The sequence below is a fragment of the Rhinatrema bivittatum genome, chromosome 7 (genome assembly GCF_901001135.1).
Source record: "Rhinatrema bivittatum chromosome 7, aRhiBiv1.1, whole genome shotgun sequence".
Taxonomy (NCBI): domain Eukaryota; kingdom Metazoa; phylum Chordata; class Amphibia; order Gymnophiona; family Rhinatrematidae; genus Rhinatrema; species Rhinatrema bivittatum.
The window spans coordinates 229,681,053-229,702,127 of NC_042621.1; the positions used below are offsets into that span (position 1 = coordinate 229,681,053).

At 45.5% G+C, this 21,075-nt stretch overlaps 2 protein-coding genes across 7 annotated transcripts in view; one reads left to right on the top strand and one right to left on the bottom strand.

Annotated features, from left to right (window-relative positions):
* The window catches only part of ZNF518A (zinc finger protein 518A), a 142,796-nt gene that overhangs the window by 96,926 nt on the left and 24,795 nt on the right, over positions 1 to 21,075 (top strand). The gene's annotated exons all lie outside the window — the stretch shown is intronic.
* Positions 1 to 21,075, bottom strand: part of BLNK (B cell linker) — a 307,813-nt gene that overhangs the window by 33,482 nt on the left and 253,256 nt on the right. For all 6 annotated transcript variants that reach the window (XM_029609959.1, XM_029609960.1, XM_029609964.1 and 3 more), the window contains 6 exons: positions 20,330 to 20,416; positions 16,596 to 16,621; positions 14,304 to 14,332; positions 9,476 to 9,577; positions 3,473 to 3,524; positions 370 to 412 (listed from right to left, as the gene is read on the bottom strand). In XM_029609959.1, coding sequence (XP_029465819.1) covers positions 370 to 412; positions 3,473 to 3,524; positions 9,476 to 9,577; positions 14,304 to 14,332; positions 16,596 to 16,621; positions 20,330 to 20,416 — 339 coding nt within the window. The remainder of the gene's footprint in view (positions 1 to 369; positions 413 to 3,472; positions 3,525 to 9,475; positions 9,578 to 14,303; positions 14,333 to 16,595; positions 16,622 to 20,329; positions 20,417 to 21,075) is intronic.

Sequence of the window (21,075 nt, forward strand, 5' to 3'; positions counted from 1 at the left end):
CTTCCCTTCTGCTAGCCCGATGCCCTCCCATTTCTTACCCTTGTTCAGTACAAACAGCACAAGTGTCTGTTCTTGCCTCCTTTGATTACTGTTTATCTCTAGTTCTTAAATTTGGAGAAGGGTAGGAACACTATAATAATGTAGTGTGGTTGCTGTGATAGTCCACTTGAATATGTAGAAATAATGGTGAACAAGTACAAACCGAAACAAAAATTTTGGGCCTGCACATCCCTCATACAAATAACAAACACTACTTTTCCAGCTAAAATTACAATTATTACATGCATTTTTTTTTTTACAATAGGACATTAATGAAAACAAATTCTTTAAATCTTTCTGCATCTGGTTTTCAATACAAAATACACTTACCATCATTGTCACATATTTCATATTCATCATCCTGTGGTGGCTCCTGGAATTATAATTCATCTCATTTCAGACTTCAAAATGTATCGCTGTTTTTACAGTAATTTGTGTTTTTGTTCAAATAGTGATGCATAAGAGTTATTTTATTGTCCTCATATTAGTTATCTGCTTTAGCAAGTTTAAGTACTTAAACACACTTTGCAACCAATGTTGTGTAGGAATAATATAGTGCCACTAATAGTAGGGTGGATACATATCTTACACAGAGGACAATTTTGAAAGCCATGGGTAAATAGCAATTTATGCAATTAAATTGTGTGTCTGATTGCTCTCCCTGACTACGGGCCTGATTTACTAAGGTTTTTCTACTATTCGGTGTCTATGGTTGAAAGCTTGTGCATTGCTTCACAACACATTACCTGTTACGCGCATTTTAGGATGGCGTTCTTGGGGGTGCGTTTTGGGTGGGATTGGGAAAATAAAACACATACACACAGACTGATACAGAAACCTGAGTGCACAGTTTCCTAACACACAGGCTAATTTTTTTTTTTTTAACTCAAAATGCAGTAAGCTAATTCTATGCTAAAGAGCTGGGAATAGCCCCTGCTATTAATTGCATCAGTAGCATGGGTTCTTCTTAGTGTTTGGGTAATTGCCAGGTTCTTGTGGCCTGGTTTTTGGCCTCTGTTGGAAACAGGATGCTGGGCTTGATGGACCCTTGGTCTGTCCCAGCATGGCAATTTCTTATGTTCTTAAAACATGCACTTACCCAGTTAAAATATGCATTCAGCATGCGCTGAATGCACATTTTAGCTCAAGAGTGGAACGGGAGTGAGGAAGCTGCCAATAGGAGATCTGATATCATCCACCACTTAGCTGGATAACTATAGACTTATTCAGTTTGCCGCTACTTAGCCAGATAAGTGTAGCGGCAATCAGTGCCAGATAAGTATTGACTCATCTGGCTTAATGGCAGCAGCTAAGCATGGCCAGATAGCCAGATAAGGCTGAACACTTTTTTCATAAAGAAATCTTAAAGCGAGTTATAACAAATCAGAAACGTAGAACACGGGGGTATAGGATAATAGCATATATAGGGTTTGCGTCATGTAGTGCACATAAAACAGAATAGCATATGCAAATGAATGAGTACGTCAGTAGTAGTTCAATTAGGGCAGGTTACTGGGAGTCATCTGGTGAGGTGTATATTTTAACAGCATACATTTTCAAGAAACATTGTTCTGTATACCCCATTCTAAGATTATTGGAGGTTCAGAGAATAGCATGGTCAGGGATTCATATCTTAAGTTGCATCTTGAGCTGGGAAGACAGTTTTAAAAAGCCACATTTTCAATTCTTTTCTGAAGGCTCAATAATCTCATTCAGGTCGATACTGTAACGTGCGGTTGAAGATTTCCCGTCTGTAACGTGCTGGGAGCGCACAATTCAGATGCGTAAGGCGATCCAGCGATACAGTTTCCAGTTTCACGCGTCCTTAGCGCTTTTTAAAACAGACACATAACCCTTTCCGCACGCAGCATGTATATGCTATGTAAATGAACGAATTAGCTGTATAATGAAGGAATTAGCTATTCCCCTCCGATACTGTGACGCGCGCTCAGATTATCTCCTTTGTAACCCGCTATTTTGCCGCGTCCTTAACCTGTTAGTTTACCGCCACCCTCTACTTGGTGTTAGTGTGGTGTTCGAAAATTAAAAACGGGAATAAAGTGTAAAAACTGGTGTAAAAACATTGCTTACCTGCCCTGGCCCCGTCCGGTCTCCGGTGCAGCCCCAGTCCTGTCCCCTCCTCCAGAAGCAAAAAAAAAAAAAAAAACCCCGAAAAAGTAGCAAGGCTCGGGCCTGCTACGGTAGTCCCTTCTCCCTTCTCCTCTCCTCCCGATTTCGGCGCTCAAGGCGGCCGGGTGGGCGTGCATTCATCCAGGCAGAGGGAGCCGGCGGCGAAAGCGACCTCCGGCTCCCTCTGCCTGGATGAATGCCCGGCCCCTGCCGGCCACGAATGAATGCCCGTGCGATTTCGGCGCTCAAGGCGTGACGTCACGTCATGTGACTGCCTTGAGCCGGCGGCGAAAGCGGCCTCCGGCTCCCTCTGCCTGGATGAATGCCCGGCCCCCGCCGGCAGTGAATGAATGCTCGTGCGATTTCGGCGCTCATGCCTTGAGCGCCGAAATCGCACGGGCATTCATTCACTGCCGGCGGGGGCCATGCATTCATCCAGGCAGAGGGAGCCGGCGGCGAAAGCGGCCTCCAGCTCCCTCTGCCTGGATGAATGCCCGGCCCCCGCCGGCCGCGAATGAATGCCCGTGCGATTTCGGCGCTCAAGGCGTGACGTCATGTCATGTGACTGCCTTGAGCGCCGAAATCGCACGGGCATTCATTCACTGCCGGCAGGGGCCGTGCATTCATCCAGGCAGAGGGAGTCGGAGGCCGCTTTCGCCGCCGGCTCCCTCTGCCTGGATGAATGCACGCCCACCCGGCTGCCTTGATCAGTTTTGGTTTTTTTTTTGCTTCGGGAGGAGGAGACAGGACTGGGGCTGCACCGGAGACCGGACGGGGCCAGGGCAGGTGAGCAGGGGCTGGGGGATAGTTTGCCGAGCATCGGGGAACATAACTGTCCACTTCCTGGTACCTGTCATTTCAAATGTCATTTGAAATGACATTTGAAATGACAGATACCAGCGCAGCCGTGAAGCGTTAGGCCCGCGAACCCAGGATACTGTATAGGTGCTCTATACAGTAAAATGGGTTGCGCGGGCCTAACGCTTGCCTAAGGCTTCGCAGCCGCGGCATGCATTTGCATGCAATTAGAAGAGAGCATAGAGCGGTAGGTGAAGAGAACTGTGCGTGCGGGGAACGAGGGTGCCCCTGACACTGCTGCACTGTTTCTACCGCGGCCTTAGAGTATCGATCTGATTGCTAGTAAATCAGAGGCAGGAAGTTTTGCAGGTGCACCTCTCTGCTAATCTCTCGCTCTCTCAATACTTTATACGTGTTTGTGAGTCCTCAGATGCATCAGTTTATGAAACAAAGATGCTGCACTTTCATCCCTCAAAACTTTTTTTTAAAATATGTATTTACTTACAGGATTTATTAGTTTTGGCTGAGAATGGTTTCTGGGAAGAGGCAACACAGTTCTAAAAAAAAAAAAAAAAAAAATTGTACAAAACAGCTTAAAGGCATTGCAGAAAATAAGAAATTTCAATGTAATTACAGCTTTAAACATTCCTTTATAGTGTATATAATATTTATATTTCAATTTATTATGGTTGTAAGGAGTAAAAAGCTATTAAATATGATGTTTCTACAAGTTGTCTGTCAAGTCTCATGAGTGCTTGGAGTCTTTTAACACTTTGTACAAGACTAAAGAGCACCCAAGAGGAAAATTAAGGCCCTCTTAAGGCCTTTGCTAGATTTTGTATTTCCATGATGTGGAAGTACTTTTTGACTTAATTCATAGTGAACAGAACCTTACAGATTTTGCTGTAGCATACACTTGCAATCATGGCTCCATGTGAAAGGGAGAAAGAGGACATTTAGACAGATTCCACAACAATAACAGCAGCTGACTATGAGGATCTTCAGAGGAGGGTTTTAATGTTTTGTTTTTAAATAGTTTTCTCCCTTTTCCCTTCTGTTTAAAATTCTGGTGGCCTTGAGTCCTAGACGAAAGTCTCTTAGCAGAGTAACCTTCAAAGCCACTCAGTGGCCTATTCTATTCTAGTAATGGCAGTTTTCCTGTCTACAACCAAGCCTTGTCAGCCCTGTTAGACAGGAGTCTCCAAATCATGCCTTCTACTTAGGCCTTACTCCTGCAGCTTACAGTGGTACAGCCTGGGCCAGTCTCCCTTAACCAGAGTTTTGACATTTTGAGCTAGCATTTGTGACAATAGCAGCAGATCAAAAGAGAAGTGAATTAGAATAGAATAGACCAGTACCTTCCTAGCCAGACTGGTTTTCAGGATCTCTACAATGGAATATGCATGAGAGGGATTTGCATGCACTGCCTCCATTAGATAGAAATCTCTCTCATGCACTTTCCTTGCGATTTCCTGAACACTTGCTGGCTTGCTAGGGGGCTCTCCAGGACAGACCTGAGAAACACTGAAATATTCTGTTCCCCTTCTGATGCATTCCTTCTCCTTTCTACAGATCATATTAATGAGCAGTATACCACACTGCCATCATGCTACAACGTTGTCTGCAGCTGGGTCTTAGGCGGTTGGAATGAGCTTATGCTCCTTTCATCTAGTAACAGTAACATTTCTGAAATTTTGCCTCCTCCTCTGTGTGAAGTCAGTAATCACAATGTTCTTTTTGTTCTTTGTGTCTTTCAGAAGCCAGTGTGTACAGTATTGTTATTAGGAAAGGAGCCTGAATGCATTTCAGGCTTAGTCTGGCAGTCGCTTGTTTTTGTTTTATGTTCCCTTTGCTTTCTATAACTATTTTCACTTGTTTTGCTAATTATCGTCTCTTCTACACAATACTGCGCACCATGACCACACGTTCATGAATAATAATGTGGACAATAACATGTGTCTTCTACACTCAATTTGTAAATCTTACCTCCCTTCAAAGTAACACAACCTAGGCAAACCCATTCAGGATCCAGTCTAACAGCCACCCATGATGCAAGACTGGTAGGACATTCTTATAATAGGAAAATATGTAATCAAGAAAAAAGTCTAAATACTTTATTTACAGCCAAGGGCATTCACTGCATGCCCAGGATTGCTAGGGATTGTGGTGTTAGTCTGGGAATTGAAGTATATTTTAAAGAGTCTGTTTGCTGTTTTTTGTTGTGCCAGCCCCTCTCTTTCTCTCTGGACCTTCCTCAACAACCTCAGCCTGCTGGTGGGCTACCAGACCTTCTCGACTTGGCAGTCCAGGGATAGCATGTCATGTTCACTATTTACAGCCCAGTCAGCAGAGAAACTCATTATCCTGAACAACCCGGGCACTGGCTCGCTGAGCCAGCTCTTTAATAGCGAGAAAGCATGGGAAAACAGTGGAATCCTCAGGTCTGAAAAACGTGCAGAGAAATTCATGGCCTTTGCTGGACTCATCTCTCCCTTTCCTCCATGTTCTACACCTCACCTGGGGAAGGCAGTCCAGCTCAACAGCTGGCCCTGTTGCTGCGCAAGAGAGAAAATATTGAGGTGGCGGGCCATGCAATTCCCAGCTGTCCTGGATCCCACACAACTATGAGGCTGTTCCTGGCTACAGACTAGGGATGTGAATCGTTTTTCAACGATTAAAATTATCGTCCGATAATGTTAATATCGTCTTAAATCGTTATAGAACACGATACAATAGAAATTCTAACGATTTATCGTTAAAAATCGTTAAATCGTGTTAGTGCGCACTAAATCGAGTTAGTGCGCACTAACGGGGAGTTAGTGCGCACTAACTCGATTTAGTGCGCACTAACTGAAAATGATACAAATAAACACTTTCCAGGTCACTGAAGGTCAGTTAGGAATGAATATGTGTTCCTATTGGCTGGCTGCCCTCTTATCTATTGATGTTACCAAGGTTACCACTGAGGTGATGGTTGGGGGGATGGGAAATGGAACTGGAAACTAACGAACACCAACAGAAAATGAAACAAAGTGTTCACACTTCCCAGGTCAGTAAAGGTCACTTAGGAATGAATATGTATGTATGTATTCCTATTGGCTGGCTGTGCTCTTATCTATTGATGTTACCAAGGCTAACACTGAGGTAATGGTTGGGGGGATGTGAAATGGAAACAGTTGGAAGCTTGACAAAAAAAGTAATGTAATGATCAGCACTCACATGACTAGAACTTGTTTGTTTATTATTTTTGTTAGCAGGCACCTGAAATGCTAGTGCATGTTGAATTTGCCAATCACTGTGCATTTTAGAAAGGTGGTCCTGGCTGGAACTGTACACAGTTCAAATATATGTAATTGATTGTTGGTAAGTGTATTTTTTAAGTAGCCACACTGGCACAAGTATGTTTACTTTTCCTCCTACTTAACTCACTAGCTCAGCTTTGTAAGAAGGGCTTCTCTGCTTGTGTGTTGTTTTTGTTTGGTGTGAGGAGAGCAGAAACATCAGATCTTTATTCAATCTACTACAGTCATCTCTTACAGTGCCCTATCCCTATTAATACCAGGAGTGTTGTGATCTTCCTGCACACAGTGCCCTAACCCTGATACCAGTCTGAGACAGCTCCCTCCCTGCATTACTAGTGAGAGGCTGGCTTCACAGACAGGGGGGAGCTGCCTGACCCTCACTCCTGACTTCCCCCATGTCCCAGCTAGTGAATGGTGTGTGGGTAAGGGGGGGGGGGGGGTGGGAGGATGGTGAAGTCTGAGACAGCTCCCTCCCTGCATTACTAGTGAGAGGCTGGCTTCACAGACAGGGGGGAGCTGCCTGACCCTCACTCCTGACTTCCCCCATGTCCCAGCTAGTGAATGGTGTGTGGGTGAGGGGGGGGGAGGATGGTGAAGTCTGAGACAGCTCCCTCCCTGCGTTACTAGTGAGAGGCTGGCTTCACAGACAGGGGGGAGCTGCCTGACCCTCACTCCTGACTTCCCCCATGTCCCAGCTAGTGAATGGTGTGTGGGTGAGGGGGGGGGGGAGGATGGTGAAGTCTGAGACAGCTCCCTCCCTGCATTACTAGTGAGAGGCTGGCTTCACAGACAGGGGGAGCTGCCTGACCCTCACTCCTGACTTCCCCCATGTCCCAGCTAGTGAATGGTGTGTGGGTGAGGGGGGGGGGGGAGGAGGATGGTGAAGTCTGAGACAGCTCCCTCCCTGCATTACTAGTGACAGGCTGGCTTCACAGACAGGGGGGAGCTGCCTGACCCTCACTCCTGACTTCCCCCATGTCCCAGCTAGTGAATGGTGTGTGGGTGAGGGGGGGGGGGGGGAGGATGGTGAAGTCTGAGACAGCTCCCTCCCTGCATTACTAGTGAGAGGCTGGCTTCACAGACAGGGGGGAGCTGCCTGACCCTCACTCCTGACTTCCCCCATGTCCCAGCTAGTGAATGGTGTGTGGGTGAGGGGGGGGGGGGGAGGATGGTGAAGTCTGAGACAGCTCCCTCCCTGCATTACTAGTGAGAGGCTGGCTTCACAGACAGGGGGGAGATGCCTGACCCTCACTCCTGACTTCCCCCATGTCCCAGCTAGTGAATGGTGTGTGGGTGAGGGGGGGGGGGAGGAGGATGGTGAAGTCTGAGACAGCTCCCTCCCTGCATTACTAGTGAGAGGCTGGCTTCACAGACAGGGGGGAGCTGCCTGACCCTCACTCCTGACTTCCCCCATGTCCCAGCTAGTGAATGGTGTGTGGGTGAGGGGAGGGGAGGATGGTGAAGTCTGAGACAGCTCCCTCCCTGCATAACTAGTGAGAGGCTGGCTTCACAGACAGGGGGGAGCTGCCTGACCCTCACTCCTGACTTCCCCCATGTCCCAGCTAGTGAATGGTGTGTGGGTGAGGGGGGGGGGGGAGGAGGATGGTGAAGTCTGAGACAGCTCCCTCCCTGCAGTACTAGTGAGAGGCTGGCTTCACAGACAGGGGGGAGCTGCCTGACCCTCACTCCTGACTTCCCCCATGTCCCAGCTAGTGAATGGTGTGTGGGTGAGGGGGGGGGAGGATGGTGAAGTCTGAGACAGCTCCCTCCCTGCATTACTAGTGAGAGGCTGGCTTCACAGACAGGGGGGAGCTGCCTGACCCTCACTCCTGACTTCCCCCATGTCCCAGCTAGTGAATGGTGTGTGGGTGAGGGGGGGGGGGGGGAGGAGGATGGTGAAGTCTGAGACAGCTCCCTCCCTGCATTACTAGTGAGAGGCTGGCTTCACAGACAGGGGGGAGCTGCCTGACCCTCACTCCTGACTTCCCCCATGTCCCAGCTAGTGAATGGTGTGTGGGTGAGGGGGGGGGGGGGAGGATGGTGAAGTCTGAGACAGCTCCCTCCCTGCATTACTAGTGAGAGGCTGGCTTCACAGACAGGGGGGAGCTGCCTGACCCTCACTCCTGACTTCCCCCATGTCCCAGCTAGTGAATGGTGTGTGGGTGAGGGGGGGGGGGGGAGGATGGTGAAGTCTGAGACAGCTCCCTCCCTGCATTACTAGTGAGAGGCTGGCTTCACAGACAGGGGGGAGCTGCCTGACCCTCACTCAAGCAGAGAAGCCCTTCTTACAAAGCTGAGCTAGTGAGTTAAGTAGGAGGAAAAGTAAACATACTTGTGCCAGTGTGGCTACTTAAAAAATACACTTACCAACAATCAATTACATATATTTGAACTGTGTACAGTTCCAGCCAGGACCACCTTTCTAAAATGCACAGTGATTGGCAAATTCAACATGCACGTGTCTGCTAACAAAAATAATAAACAAAGAAGTTCTAGTCACGTGAGTGCTGATCATTACATTACTTTTTTTGTCAAGCTTCCAACTGTTTCCATTTCACATCCCCCCAACCATTACCTCAGTGGTAACCTTGGTAACATCAATAGATAAGAGCACAGCCAGCCAATAGGAATACATATTCATTCCTAAGTGACCTTTACTGACCTGGGAAGTGTGAACACTTTGTTTCATTTTCTGTTGGTGTTCATGAGTTTCCAGTTCCATTTCCCATCCCCCCAACCATCACCTCAGTGGTAACCTTGGTAACATCAATAGATAAGAGGGCTGCCAGCCAATAGGAACACATATTCATTCCTAACTGACCTTCAGTGACCTGGAAAGTGTCTATTTGTATCATTTTGAGTTAGTGCGCACTAATCGGAAAAAACAATTTTTAACGATTTTTCAACGAAATAATCGTGCCAAACACGATTTTCTTCTCCTGCCACACGATTTCTATCGTTAAGACGATATGGAAAACGATTCACATCTCTACTACAGACTAAAAAAAATAAAAATTTCCAACCTTGTCTTTTTCAAATATAGCATCAGAACATAACATTTGTGTAATGATTCCTAGAAATCATTCATTGCCTTTAAAAGAAATAAATAGCAAGCCAGGTTTTTTGCATTCTATTGCTGTTCATTGTTCTATCTATATGTATCACGCTCTTGTTTCTGGCAAGACCTTTCAGGAATTGCAGATTACCTGGGAAATTCGGTAGTGCTGCAATCTTTCACCGCATTCTGATTCGGTAGGGATGGGAGGCTCAATCCAAACATGGGCTTTGGAGGAAGCGGCTTCGTTTTTCTACAGTGATGGAAAGAAAACAAAATGTAAAATGGTCACAAATGAACCTACCTGCAACAAAGAGCACAAAATCAATCTTGCAATAGTTAGAGACTTTTTTTCAGTTTTATCTGCTCAAGATTTCAGACATTTTTGATTTACATATTTATATACTTTTATTGCTCAATCCATAAGAATCCAAAGGCTTTGAGGAGGGGGGAAAAAAAAAACATGATTGGAAAAAAAAAAAACCCTTTAAAATGGAGGGGACAATTTTTAAAGCAATTTGCCCAAGTAAGTTATCTGGAAAGTGCCTTTCTTCATTCTGGCTAAAAAAGTGCACCTGGCCTTCTGTAGTGTACACATTGTTAGCCGGATTACGAGGAGATTTGAGATTGGGAGAAGAAAATGACATGTCTAGATTGGATTTTCAAACGTATACATGTTCTTTTCCATTGAAAACTCACCCACCCAGAAAGAAGGTGCAAAGTCCACTGGTCCTTTATACCTCTGGACAATTTTCTAAAGGGAAAGCACACGTATACGTCCCCTATTGAAAGTTAGGTATACTGTCTGTGAGTAGAAAGTGCACGAGGATTTTGCATCTGGGGGGGGGGGGGAGGGGGAATTTGAAAATTGCTCCCATAAATACTTCAAGCTTATTCAAACTTTATTGCCTGTATTGTTTGAAAAAAAAGAAAAAAAGATCCTCCCCTTGCCCCTGATCCTCAACACACCCTCCTCTCCTCTGACCTCCCAAGGCACTTATGATATTTACCTCAACCACCCCCTGCCCCATCAATCATTCTCCCACCCTGTCAGCAGCCTGATTCACACTGCAACCTGCTTCCTGCCCAAAACTCTTTTCCCCACCAACTACAGCACCTAATCTAGAAGTCATCCTGCTTCCTGCCTAGTGCTCATTCTCCTACTTCCCATGACATTTCTCATGCTAGCCCTGAGAGGTAGGGAAGTGATCTCCAGGCAGAAAATAGGGTTGAGGTCTGGAATAACTGCCAGGCGTGAAGGAGGTTGAGGTAAGGATCATGGGACACCAGGGGATAATTGCAGGCTGGGGGGGGGGGGGGGGGGAGTATGAATTCAGTAGGGGGCAGGGAGGGAGATGATTACTGGTCTGGGAGACAGGGAGAGGTTTTGAGGACCCATTGAGGTGGCAGGGCTTCAGAGCATAAATCCCGAGCCCTGGGACACGTAGCCAGCTCTAGGTCAGGTATTTGCACAGCGGGGTAATGTCTCCAGGACTGCCCACCTTTTCAGGAGCTAAATTTAGTCACTCAGCACAGATAGTCAAAAGGGCCAATCTAGCTGCCAAGCTCCTAAAATTAGGTGGCTAGATCCCTTGAAAATTTACCCCTAAAAGGTTAGTTTTAATTTAGCAATATGTCAATTCCATTTTATCCTGCTACACCAGACCAGGCCAATCCAAACAGGTAGATAATGTCCCCCTACCAGCAGATGGAGATAAAGCACACAGCCCTTCTCCATGGCATCAGCGCCACTATATTGAGGCGATACAGCACAGAGAAACTCCAGTAATATCTGCCTCCGGCAGATGGTAGGATTCAGTGGTGGTGCAGCAGGCTTTTATGGAAGGTACCCACAGTACTCAGGGCCAGGGCTCTGATTTGTCCTGGAGAGTGAGCCCGCCAAGAGGCTCCCAGTCCAGCAGGGACTTGGTAGAGCCTGGTGGGGGATGGATTCTCATTGGTTTATAAACAAAAATTTGTGATCTAGCAGGCCTTATGGTTTTTTCTTTCAAGCAGGATAAACCATTCCTTCTGATTCCCCCCCTCAACTCCACACTATTCTGCTGAGCAGCCTCCAGCTTTTTACAAAATAGAAAAAAGAAAAGTGAAGAGGTGTGGAGAGTTTGTTGTCAGGTATCTTGGAGACAGCCTTCTTTTCCCTGGTCTTTTAGGGTAAGTTTTTCTTCTGAGGGGGGACACTTTCTGGCCAGCAGTCATGGTTTGCTGCATTGAAACATGGTGCCATGTCAGGCTAGAAAATAAATTAGGAGCATAGATATGCAAAGTACCTGTTTTCTCTTATATTTTATGAGCATTAGAAAATTTGAAAAAAAAAATATATTGCTTAGATCCGATGATTACATATGACTGGAAAGTGGTGGAAATGTTGAAATAATGAAGTAACTGCTTGGAGTTGATTTAGGTTGAGTGAGTTTGAGGGGTTTTTTGGTCCATTGTTGGATAGCTTTTAAGCATGTGCTTAGCTTATTTATAGCAGTCTTTAGATCCGGGTCCATCCAAAGTACCAGCTGGACATTGTAAGCACTGATGAAGGCCTTCCACTTTATACCAGCTTCTGTTAATTAGCATAGAAAGATATTATGATCTACGATGTCACATGCTGCAGAGAAATCCAGTAGCACCAGTATTGTTGCCTGGTTTCTGTTTCAATATCTCAGAAGATCATCCAGCAGGGCTACTAGGACTCTTTTCATTCAATGGCCTTTTCTGAATCCAGATTGATATAGATCTAACCAGTTCTTTTCTGCTCCGCTCTTTTGGACTGTTCTATTAATTTCCCTAGGAAAAGGATATTGGACACTGGGTGGTAGTTTTCTGGATTATCTGGATACAGGTGTATCTTTTTGATTACTGGCTTCACTACCGCTTTGTGTGTGTTCTGCAGGAAGAAGGCCCTCAGGAAAGGAAGAATTTACAATTTTAGGCCTGGATTTACCATTCTATCGCAGAATGGTGAATCCAGCGAAAAGGGGGGGGGGGGGGCCTGCAAAAGCTGGCAGCCTTCGCACCACCGCAGTGTTTTCGCTGTAGGCTTTCACACCCAATAGCGCCACCGTGAAAGGTGGTGCTATTGGGTGTGCTACTGGCGACGATAACGTTACTAACCTTATTGCCGCCAGCAAAGACACCGCTGAGTCCGCCTCCTCGCCACCCTGACTCCGCCCCGACTCTGTCCCCAGCATTCTATCGCACGCAATAAGCCTTTGAAAATGACCCCCTTAGTTTCCTTAATTTTGAGGCCTACACTTGCCAGCTTTATTAATTTCGATGGGCATGGATCCAGGATGCAGGTTGTTAAGCTCAAAGCTTCCAGAGTCTTTCTGAGACCAGCTCCTGTGACTTGGGTAAATGAGTCCCATATCCCTTGTGTATTTTGGGAATGGGGGAGGGGGTAATGTCTTGTCTCCAAGTAGGGGAAGTCCTGATAGTGTCAACGAAGGTCCTTGACAATCCTTAAATGATTTGGGTACATTATCATTTTACTCTGATGTCTTTGGTTTAAATTATGATGGTGATTCAATAAACCCTACCCACAGGCAAATACCTAGGGCAGAGGTAGTATTTATTTGGCCAAGCTATATTTTAATAAATCTTTTTTTTTTTTGTGGGGGAGGGGCATGGGCAACCCAGTGGATTAAATGGCAGTGCTGCACACTGCCATGCAGAAGGCTATGGGTTTGATTCTTGGCTCTATTCCCACTTACCCCCCTCGCAGTTTGGAATGCAACAGAAACAGTGTTCACAGCCCCCAGAGGGGAGGGACTTATATTCATTGCACAATGGTGCCATCTAGTGGTCAGATTTATGGCCCCTGTCTTGACGACTGTTGCTGCTAAGACTAGGTAAGTTGGGAGGGGATATAAAGAAGGGGAAATATCCCTTCCGACTAAGTTGCGAATAAAGGCTCATGGTGCCCAATCCCAGGACCATTTGCAACTGAGCTGAAAGCTCAAATGGAACAGGAGGAAAGTTGTAGATCAAAAATATTTTTTTAAATATGTTGTTCTCTGCTGCTTTGTTTTAAACTTTAATTTCAAACCACAAAATGTTAGACATTGGCATTTACACCTTTTGAAGTGTTTCCATTCTCACTGTTTAAAAAAATCTGAGAAGTGCCCAGTCACTGTTCCATAGGGACATCTGCAGATCTTCCCCACTCCTCAAATGTTTGATATTCTAACCAAAAATGTGCATAAGCTAATCAAATAGGCCAATGACCAGGCGCTACATGCAACTCAATTAATTCAGTTTGTAGAAGGTTGAAAATAGGGCCCTAGGCTAATGTTTCCTAAACAGTCCTAGAAGTCTTGTTTTCTGGATAGCCAAATGAAGATGCATGATATAGATTTGTACGTAAATCTCTCTCATGCTGCATATTCATTACCAACAGCCATAAGAACAGATCAGTTGAGTGTAACTCCAGGACAATAAGATATTCTTAAATATCTTATTGTCCCGGAGTTACAGCCTCTCAACCTTCAAGAAAAGCTCAAGACCTGGCTGTTCACGCAGGCTTTTCCTAACTCCAATATTATTTAACTCCTAACAATCAACACACATCACCATCAATATCACTATTAGCTACCTCTTACAATGTAATTATATGTAATTATCTGGTTTCCTTTTCCTTTCTCCTTCTCACTCCAAGTTCTATTTTTCCTTGTTACATGTAACTGCTTTTTCCGCACTATTGTTCAAGTTTAAGTTTATTTTGCACTCCTGTTTCATGTGAACCAGCATGATGGGACTATTGTCTTGAATGTTGGTATATAAAAAACGTAAATAAATAAATAAAATAAATAAATAAATGCATATGATTTATAGTGAATACCTAGTAGAAGAATTCTATTTTCTGTATAGCCCCAGTCTAGTCATTTAAGGAAATTCTAGATATCTGTAAACAAATATTGTGAACCAAACAACATTCATAATACGTAATGAGAATAAGTAACAATTACCTGTTTTGTAGTGGCGGTGAAGGTTTTTCCTATAAGTTAAAAGTTGAAAGTATTTATTATTAATGACTAAGTGATTTCTGCTAAAATAAATTCTTTGAAAATTCTAGTATGTGTGTAACTGCTATACAAGCTCCTAATAAATCATTTTCTGCCTGATCCACGTGACGTCGGCGTCACGTGCTCTTCCGCTCCGGGACCCCCATTGGACCCAACCGGAACTTTTGGCCAGTTTGGGGGGGTCAGGAGGCCCCCCCAAGCTGGCCAAAAGTTCCGGTTGGGTCCAACTGGGGTCCCGGAGCGACCTCCTGCCACATGACCTACCTGTCACGTGGTAGGAGCACAAGATGGCGCGCTGGTGACCATGTGACAGGGGCTGACCAATGGCATCGGCAGCCCCTGTGACACAGGCTATCGGCGCCGTGAGGAAATCGCAAACGAGTGCAGGGATGGCTTCCTGACTCCCCGCTGGACCACCAGGGAGTTTGGTAAGTCTTGGGGGGTCAGGAGGGTGGGGGTTTAAATGTTTATTTAGGTTCACCGTATTCAACAGAAATCTGTTGAATATGTTGGGAGTTGCGATGCGTTTCGCCTCCCAACGTATTTTGCGGATCGCTAAAAATAAGTTGCGGATTACAAATACGGTGAAAACGAATGCACACCCCTACTATAGCAACTGAGGGGCAGATTCTGTGGGAAGCATCAGGAAATTCTTCATTGCATCTTTTGGCATACTAAATGTACATTTTATTTTACATTATAAAACTAAAGCAGTGATTCAGCATTGATTGTGTGTCTGTATAAATTATTTTATTTTATTTATGGTGGGGATCTCAGATATTGGTGCAGGGATTGGGAGGACAAAGGATGGGAAGAGGTTGGAGAGTGGGGAGAGATGGAAAGAGCAGAGAGAAGAGGTTTCTGGAATGGGGAAGTAAGAATCCAGTATCAAGGGGGGAGACAGAAGAGAGATTCCAGGATCTGGGAGAAGGGAGAGATTTTAAGGAAAGGGTTGAGAAGAGATAGGATCAGGGGAAGGAACTGGAATGGAACAGGTGGTGGTGAAGTGTCCTTTCCATGGCTCTAGTCCTGATCCTCTCATATCTCCCTCCCTCCTGGTTCCATTTCTTTCCTTTCCTCCCTCTATTCTTGGTTCTCTCTCTTACACCCTCAGTCTTACATGGATTCTCTCTCAGACAGGCAAACATGCACACTCGGGGTGATTCTCACTCTCATATATGTAGGCCACACTCCCCTTTCTTGCTCTCTCTCTTACATGCTTACTCTGGCAAGGATCCTCCTTCACCCTTGCCAGCCGATCCTCATTATCCCAACTGATTGACTCCTCCCTCACCCAATGTCTCCTCATTGCCCAGCCAAACCCCTCTTATTCTCACAGAACTCTGTTAGTTCCTCCCTCCCTCCATCTCACCCATCACTGATGCGGACTGAAGCTGGAAAGAAGCGGAGGAGATTGGCAGTGCCTCAGGCTGCATTCCTCCTCTTCTGCCACCAGAAACCGGAAGGGCAGCACTAGTTCTGGATATGGATGCTCTCTGTCTGCTGTTTCTGCCTTCAATTGGTGACAACAGTGGGTGATGGGGAGAATTGGGGGGGGGGGGGGTAGGAAATCAGGAATTGTGTGGGGGAGGGCAGATGGGATAGAGAGAGGCTTCTGGTTCCTGCTATTTCTGAACACCCAGCAATACTCTGCAAAAGCCATTGCAGAAGACCAAGTATTCTGCCTTTAGAGCCTGGACAGCTTGAAATGGTATATACCATGGTCACCTCTGGGGGCACTGGTTTTATCATTGTGCAAAAAGCACTGGAAAACACATTTGCTCTAATCTTTGAAATGTTTGGACAAAAGCTTCACAGCAATTTTTGCCAGCATTTTTGCTTACATGATTATTTTTGGGGGATTTTTTTTCCCCTTCCCGAAACCGCAGGATTTTCAGTCCTTGTGCTGTTTCAAAACTGTGCTGACTTATAGGCTTTTGCACTAATTTTGCCTGCTTTTTCCCCAAAACTTAAATCTGGGCCTACACGGCGTAAAAAAATATATGTAACACGCACGGTTTTGGAAAATTCATTGAAAATAGTTTTAACATTGCATTAGATCTCATTAATAATCAAAATAAATCTGCACATTCTTTTATAAAATGTATATAAATACTTCAGCACCGAGAGCTGCAGTTTTTTCCCTCTATCATGTCAATAAAAATGCCAGCTAATTACTTCTGTTTTAAAGCAAAATTGTACTTTATAAATAGATTAGCAGAAAGACTAGCTTACCTCTTTTTCAAGAACTTCGTATACCACTGGGGGAAAAAACAAGATTTTCTATAACTAATAAAACATGTATGCCTAACAAGAGAAAGAAAACTTATTCAACTTTCATTTTTCCTCTGTAAATAGTTTTTGCTATTAGTAGCACAAATTCAGGGAAAGTAATAACTCCTCAGAGTGCGACTACCCAGAATGAGAAGAGACGCATAATGAGATGTGAACAACAAGCTGCACAATGCTGAAAATGATCTTGTCCTTTGGTGCAGACCCAAATGCAAAGTATCGATTTTCAAAAGATTTATGCAATTAAAATAGGGTTTTAATCACATAAATCTAACCAGTGAAAAATTCCCACCCTGCCCAGCTAAAGTCTGCACAAAATCACTGTGTGCACAAATTTAATCGGACATAAAAGGTGCTTGGTTGGGGATGGGGATTTTAAATAAAGCTGGTTAGTACAAGATTCAGCACTAACCAGTTCAATGTGTTCACCAAAGTGCAGCTGCACAGATACTGTAAGCGCCTTAAACCTAACCACACAGATTTTTCTCTGATTAGGTTTAACTGGATAGCCACAACTTTAGCTGGTTAGCTGCAGCTAAAGATAGGGACAATGTTAATGTTGCGGTTCACTGGCTCTGAAAATATACCACAGAGTGCACACTTTCAGAGCCAAAACACTAAGTGAAATGAAAAACTGCAGTAAGGTGACCGTGACAGGCACACACATGGCTAACTGAGCAAAGGGTCTAGAAAATGGAGAACCAGAGCCTAGTCAAGTGGTGTCTATATGGTATTGGTGTTATTTCATAGAAAGTGCCAGCAGCTCAACTTCAGAGAAAAAAAAATTTCATTCATATGCACAGCCCAAAATGAGATGTGGAATTATAGTTAGGAACGCTTTTGACTGAATGGCAAATAAGTAGGTATTGTAGGGAAGGGCTATCCGATGTCAAATATGTTTTGGCATAATGGTGGTATATTTATTATAACAGAACATCCATTTGTGTGTGTAGGGGAGAGGAGGCAGCCATTTTGTCCTGTTCTTTTAGGCTTCTAGCTGAATTGGAACAGAGGCAAAGATCTGGCTATGTGCTTTCATTTGCAACTAGCTGGGAGTTTTGTTCCTGTTTTATATCCCCTCCCAACTCACCTAGCCCTGTCACTACCTCAATAGTCCTGGGTCAGGGGCCCTGCACCAGGGCTCTTTTCAGAAGCTTGCAATCTTGTGTCCTAAGTCTGGCCATTAAGGGGCAGGTTTTCATAGGGATACGCGCATACCCCCCAAAAACCTGCCCCAACCTCCCCCTCTGCGCGCCGATCCTATGTTGAATAGGCTCGGCGGCGCGCGCAAGCCTCGGAACGCGCGAAAGTCCCTGGGCTGGGCTTTGCTAGGGGGTGTGTTGGTGGCATGTCGGGGGCGGCGCAACATTCAGGGGCGTGGCCACGGCCTCTGGACCGGAACATGGCATGCCGGCAGGCGTAACTTTTCCAACAAAGGTAGGGGGGGGGGTTTAGATAGGGCTGGGGGTGGGTTAGGTAGGGGAAGGGAGGGGAAGGTGCGGGCGCAGATTTTTAAAATCTACCCCTAAGTGTCACTAATGCACGATGACTTGGACTTTCTCCTCCATCCAGGGGCTGTAAGCGCTGCCTCTACTGCATTCCTAGTCCCAACCAGACAATAGAGCAATCTAATGAGGACAGTTCACTTTTCTGTTTAAAAAAAAAAAAAATTCACAAAATTGCCTATTACCTTTTAAGTGTGTCACTAGTTTTGACGGTTTGGTAACCATACGACCAGTTTTAAAAAGTACAGAACAAGAATTCTAAATTCTAAATAAGCTGTGTGAAGGTTTTTCAGGAAATTAAACAAACCCCTAATTCTCAGAAGGCAAAAAACCCCCCGAACATTTCTGCCCAGCTTAGTGGCAGCCGTTTAGTTTGTGAGTTGTTTAATTTCAAATAGTTTGCAGGCTTCCACATGTGCAAAGCCATCTGAAGGAGTCATAAAAACTGAATATTACAAATTGTGTTTAGTAGAACATCTATGGTCCCTGCTTGAATTTCATGCTGTCGTTCAAGGCATGCAATGCTGTTTCCCATCCTTAACTACTGCAATACTTTGTTTCTTGTTTTACCTAAATCTGCTCTGCAAGAGCTCCGTGTGCTGCAGAATTCCGCCGCGAGACTACCAGGGTGAGCTCACGTTACTCCGGGTCTCCGCGAGCTTCACTGGGGCTGCCTATTCAAGAGGGCCTCTTATTCAAGGTGGCACTTCTTACCCACAAACTGCAAAAGACTGACTGCTCGTTTTTATGTTCTTTTTATCCTACTTTCATTAATTTTAGATTATGTGAACTTTTTTTTTTTTTTGTAAGCCACCTAAAGCTGTGAATAGGCGGCATATAAATTGTCGAAATAAATACATTAACTGGCTGTCTAAAGACTGCCCTTTCTCAACAGAGCTAAAAAATGTACGTGCTGCATTTCAGAATGCATGTAATTTTATCCCTGTTCGGTGGGGGTGCTCCTGGGAGCTGCATTTAGGTAGGGGGAGGAATATATAACATGCAGAGAGCTAAAATTGCAATCTGAGGGGCGGATTTTCAGACTCCGCGAATAGGCCTACTTTTGTTTGCGCTCCAGGCGCAAACAAAAGTACGCTGGATTTTAGTAGATACGCGCGGAGCCGCGCGTATCTGCTAAAAACCTGGATCGGCGCGCGCAAGGCTATCGATTTTGTATAGCCGGTGCGCGCCGAGCCGCGCAGCCTACCCCCGTTCCCTCCAAGGCCGCTCCGAAATCGGAGCGGCCTTGGAGGGAATCCTCTAACGCCCTCCCCTCACCTTCCCCTCCCTTCCTCTACCTAACCCACCCGCCCTGCCCTGTCTACACCCCCCCTTACCTTTCTCCGGGGATTTACGCCTCCCGGAGGGAGAAGTAAATCCCCGCGCGTGAGCGGGCCTCCTGCGCGCCGGGCCGCGACCTGGGGGCGGGTACGGAGGGCGCGGCCACGCCCCCGGACCGCCCCGGGCCATAGCCACGCCCCCGTACCCGCCCCCAAAACGCTGCCGACACGCCCCTGAAACGCTGCAACGACCGGGCCCGCCCCCGACACGCCCCCCTTGGAGAACCCCGGGACTTACACGAGTCCCGGGGCTCTGCGCGCGCCGGTAGGCCTGTGCAAAATAGGCTCACTGGCGAGCAGGGCTCTGAAAATCCGCCCCCGAGTGCATTATTTCCCAAGGAAAATCTACCCGCACAAAAAAGCAGCCACCAATCCCTGGGATTCATCATTCCGCACACTATCGCCCCCATAGCGCCACTGAAAAAGGTGGGGTTATTTCCGAAGCTACTGCCGGCAATAATACGTAAAACATTATCCTCCGCAGCGGTACCGGCATAAACATTTTTACCCTGCCCAAATCCCCACTCATTTCCTTCATTTTAATGAATGATCCTGAATGTCTGCTGGCACGTTATACCAAAGTGAAAGTACACCTGCAAAGACCACAAGTAAAAAACAAAACAAAAAAAATCTGCCCCTAGATTTTGTCCCAATGTGGACAGCTGAAAAAAATGCCCCTTCACCTCCCAGCATCTCAAGTACCCTCTTGGATTGTAGCTGGGACTCCCTGTGCCTGTATGTATGTGGCTATAAAGTGGCTTGGTTTAGGGTGCTATATAAATGTTAAAATACCATTTATCATTATTATTACACCAATAAAACATTTTCATACCTGGAGGAGAAGCAGCCACAAGAGCAGCAGATGACTTTACTGGACCAGGAGGAGTTGGCTTGGCAGATCTAGTCACAGTAGGAACGACTGTAGGTTAAACATATTTTGGCATGTTTATTAAGCAAGTGACAGAAAGGTAAGCAAATAAAGAATTCCAATATGGCAGGAAAGCTTCTTTATAGTACACATTGTTGCATTCATAATAATAATAATAATAATAATATTAAAACAAAAATGGTTATTCTCTTTTTCTCCCTCTATCACTGAACCCCAGTCTGCAAATGACATACCCAGGTGGTACTGGGGAGCCCTTGCTAATTTGAGAGCTGGAGGGGCACCATCTCTGAGATGCACATTTTGCTTACCCCTGGACAAGGAGCTGTGCCAAGTACTGGCAGAGAGCTTCTCTCCTTTGCAAGATCAAAGTGAGGAAGAGTTGAGGCTCGCCCATGCTGGACAAACCTGAGCCATCAACTGGATGTCTCAGTCTCAGGCTATGTAAGGTGCACTAGTATTTTTAATGCCTTCCCCAGATTCTTGCACAGGAATAAATATATCAGATAAAGGAATACAGTCTTTTCAGAGTTGTTTCTGGTGGGAGAAGTTTAGTAGGCCAGACTGTGTAAATACTATGTCAACCATGTCATTAGAATTGGCATCCTTACTTTTGCAAAGAGTGAAAGGGGAGTTTTAATGTCCACAGAGGAGATAAAACATTGATGTAACATCTCAGGCACAAGCCAGTG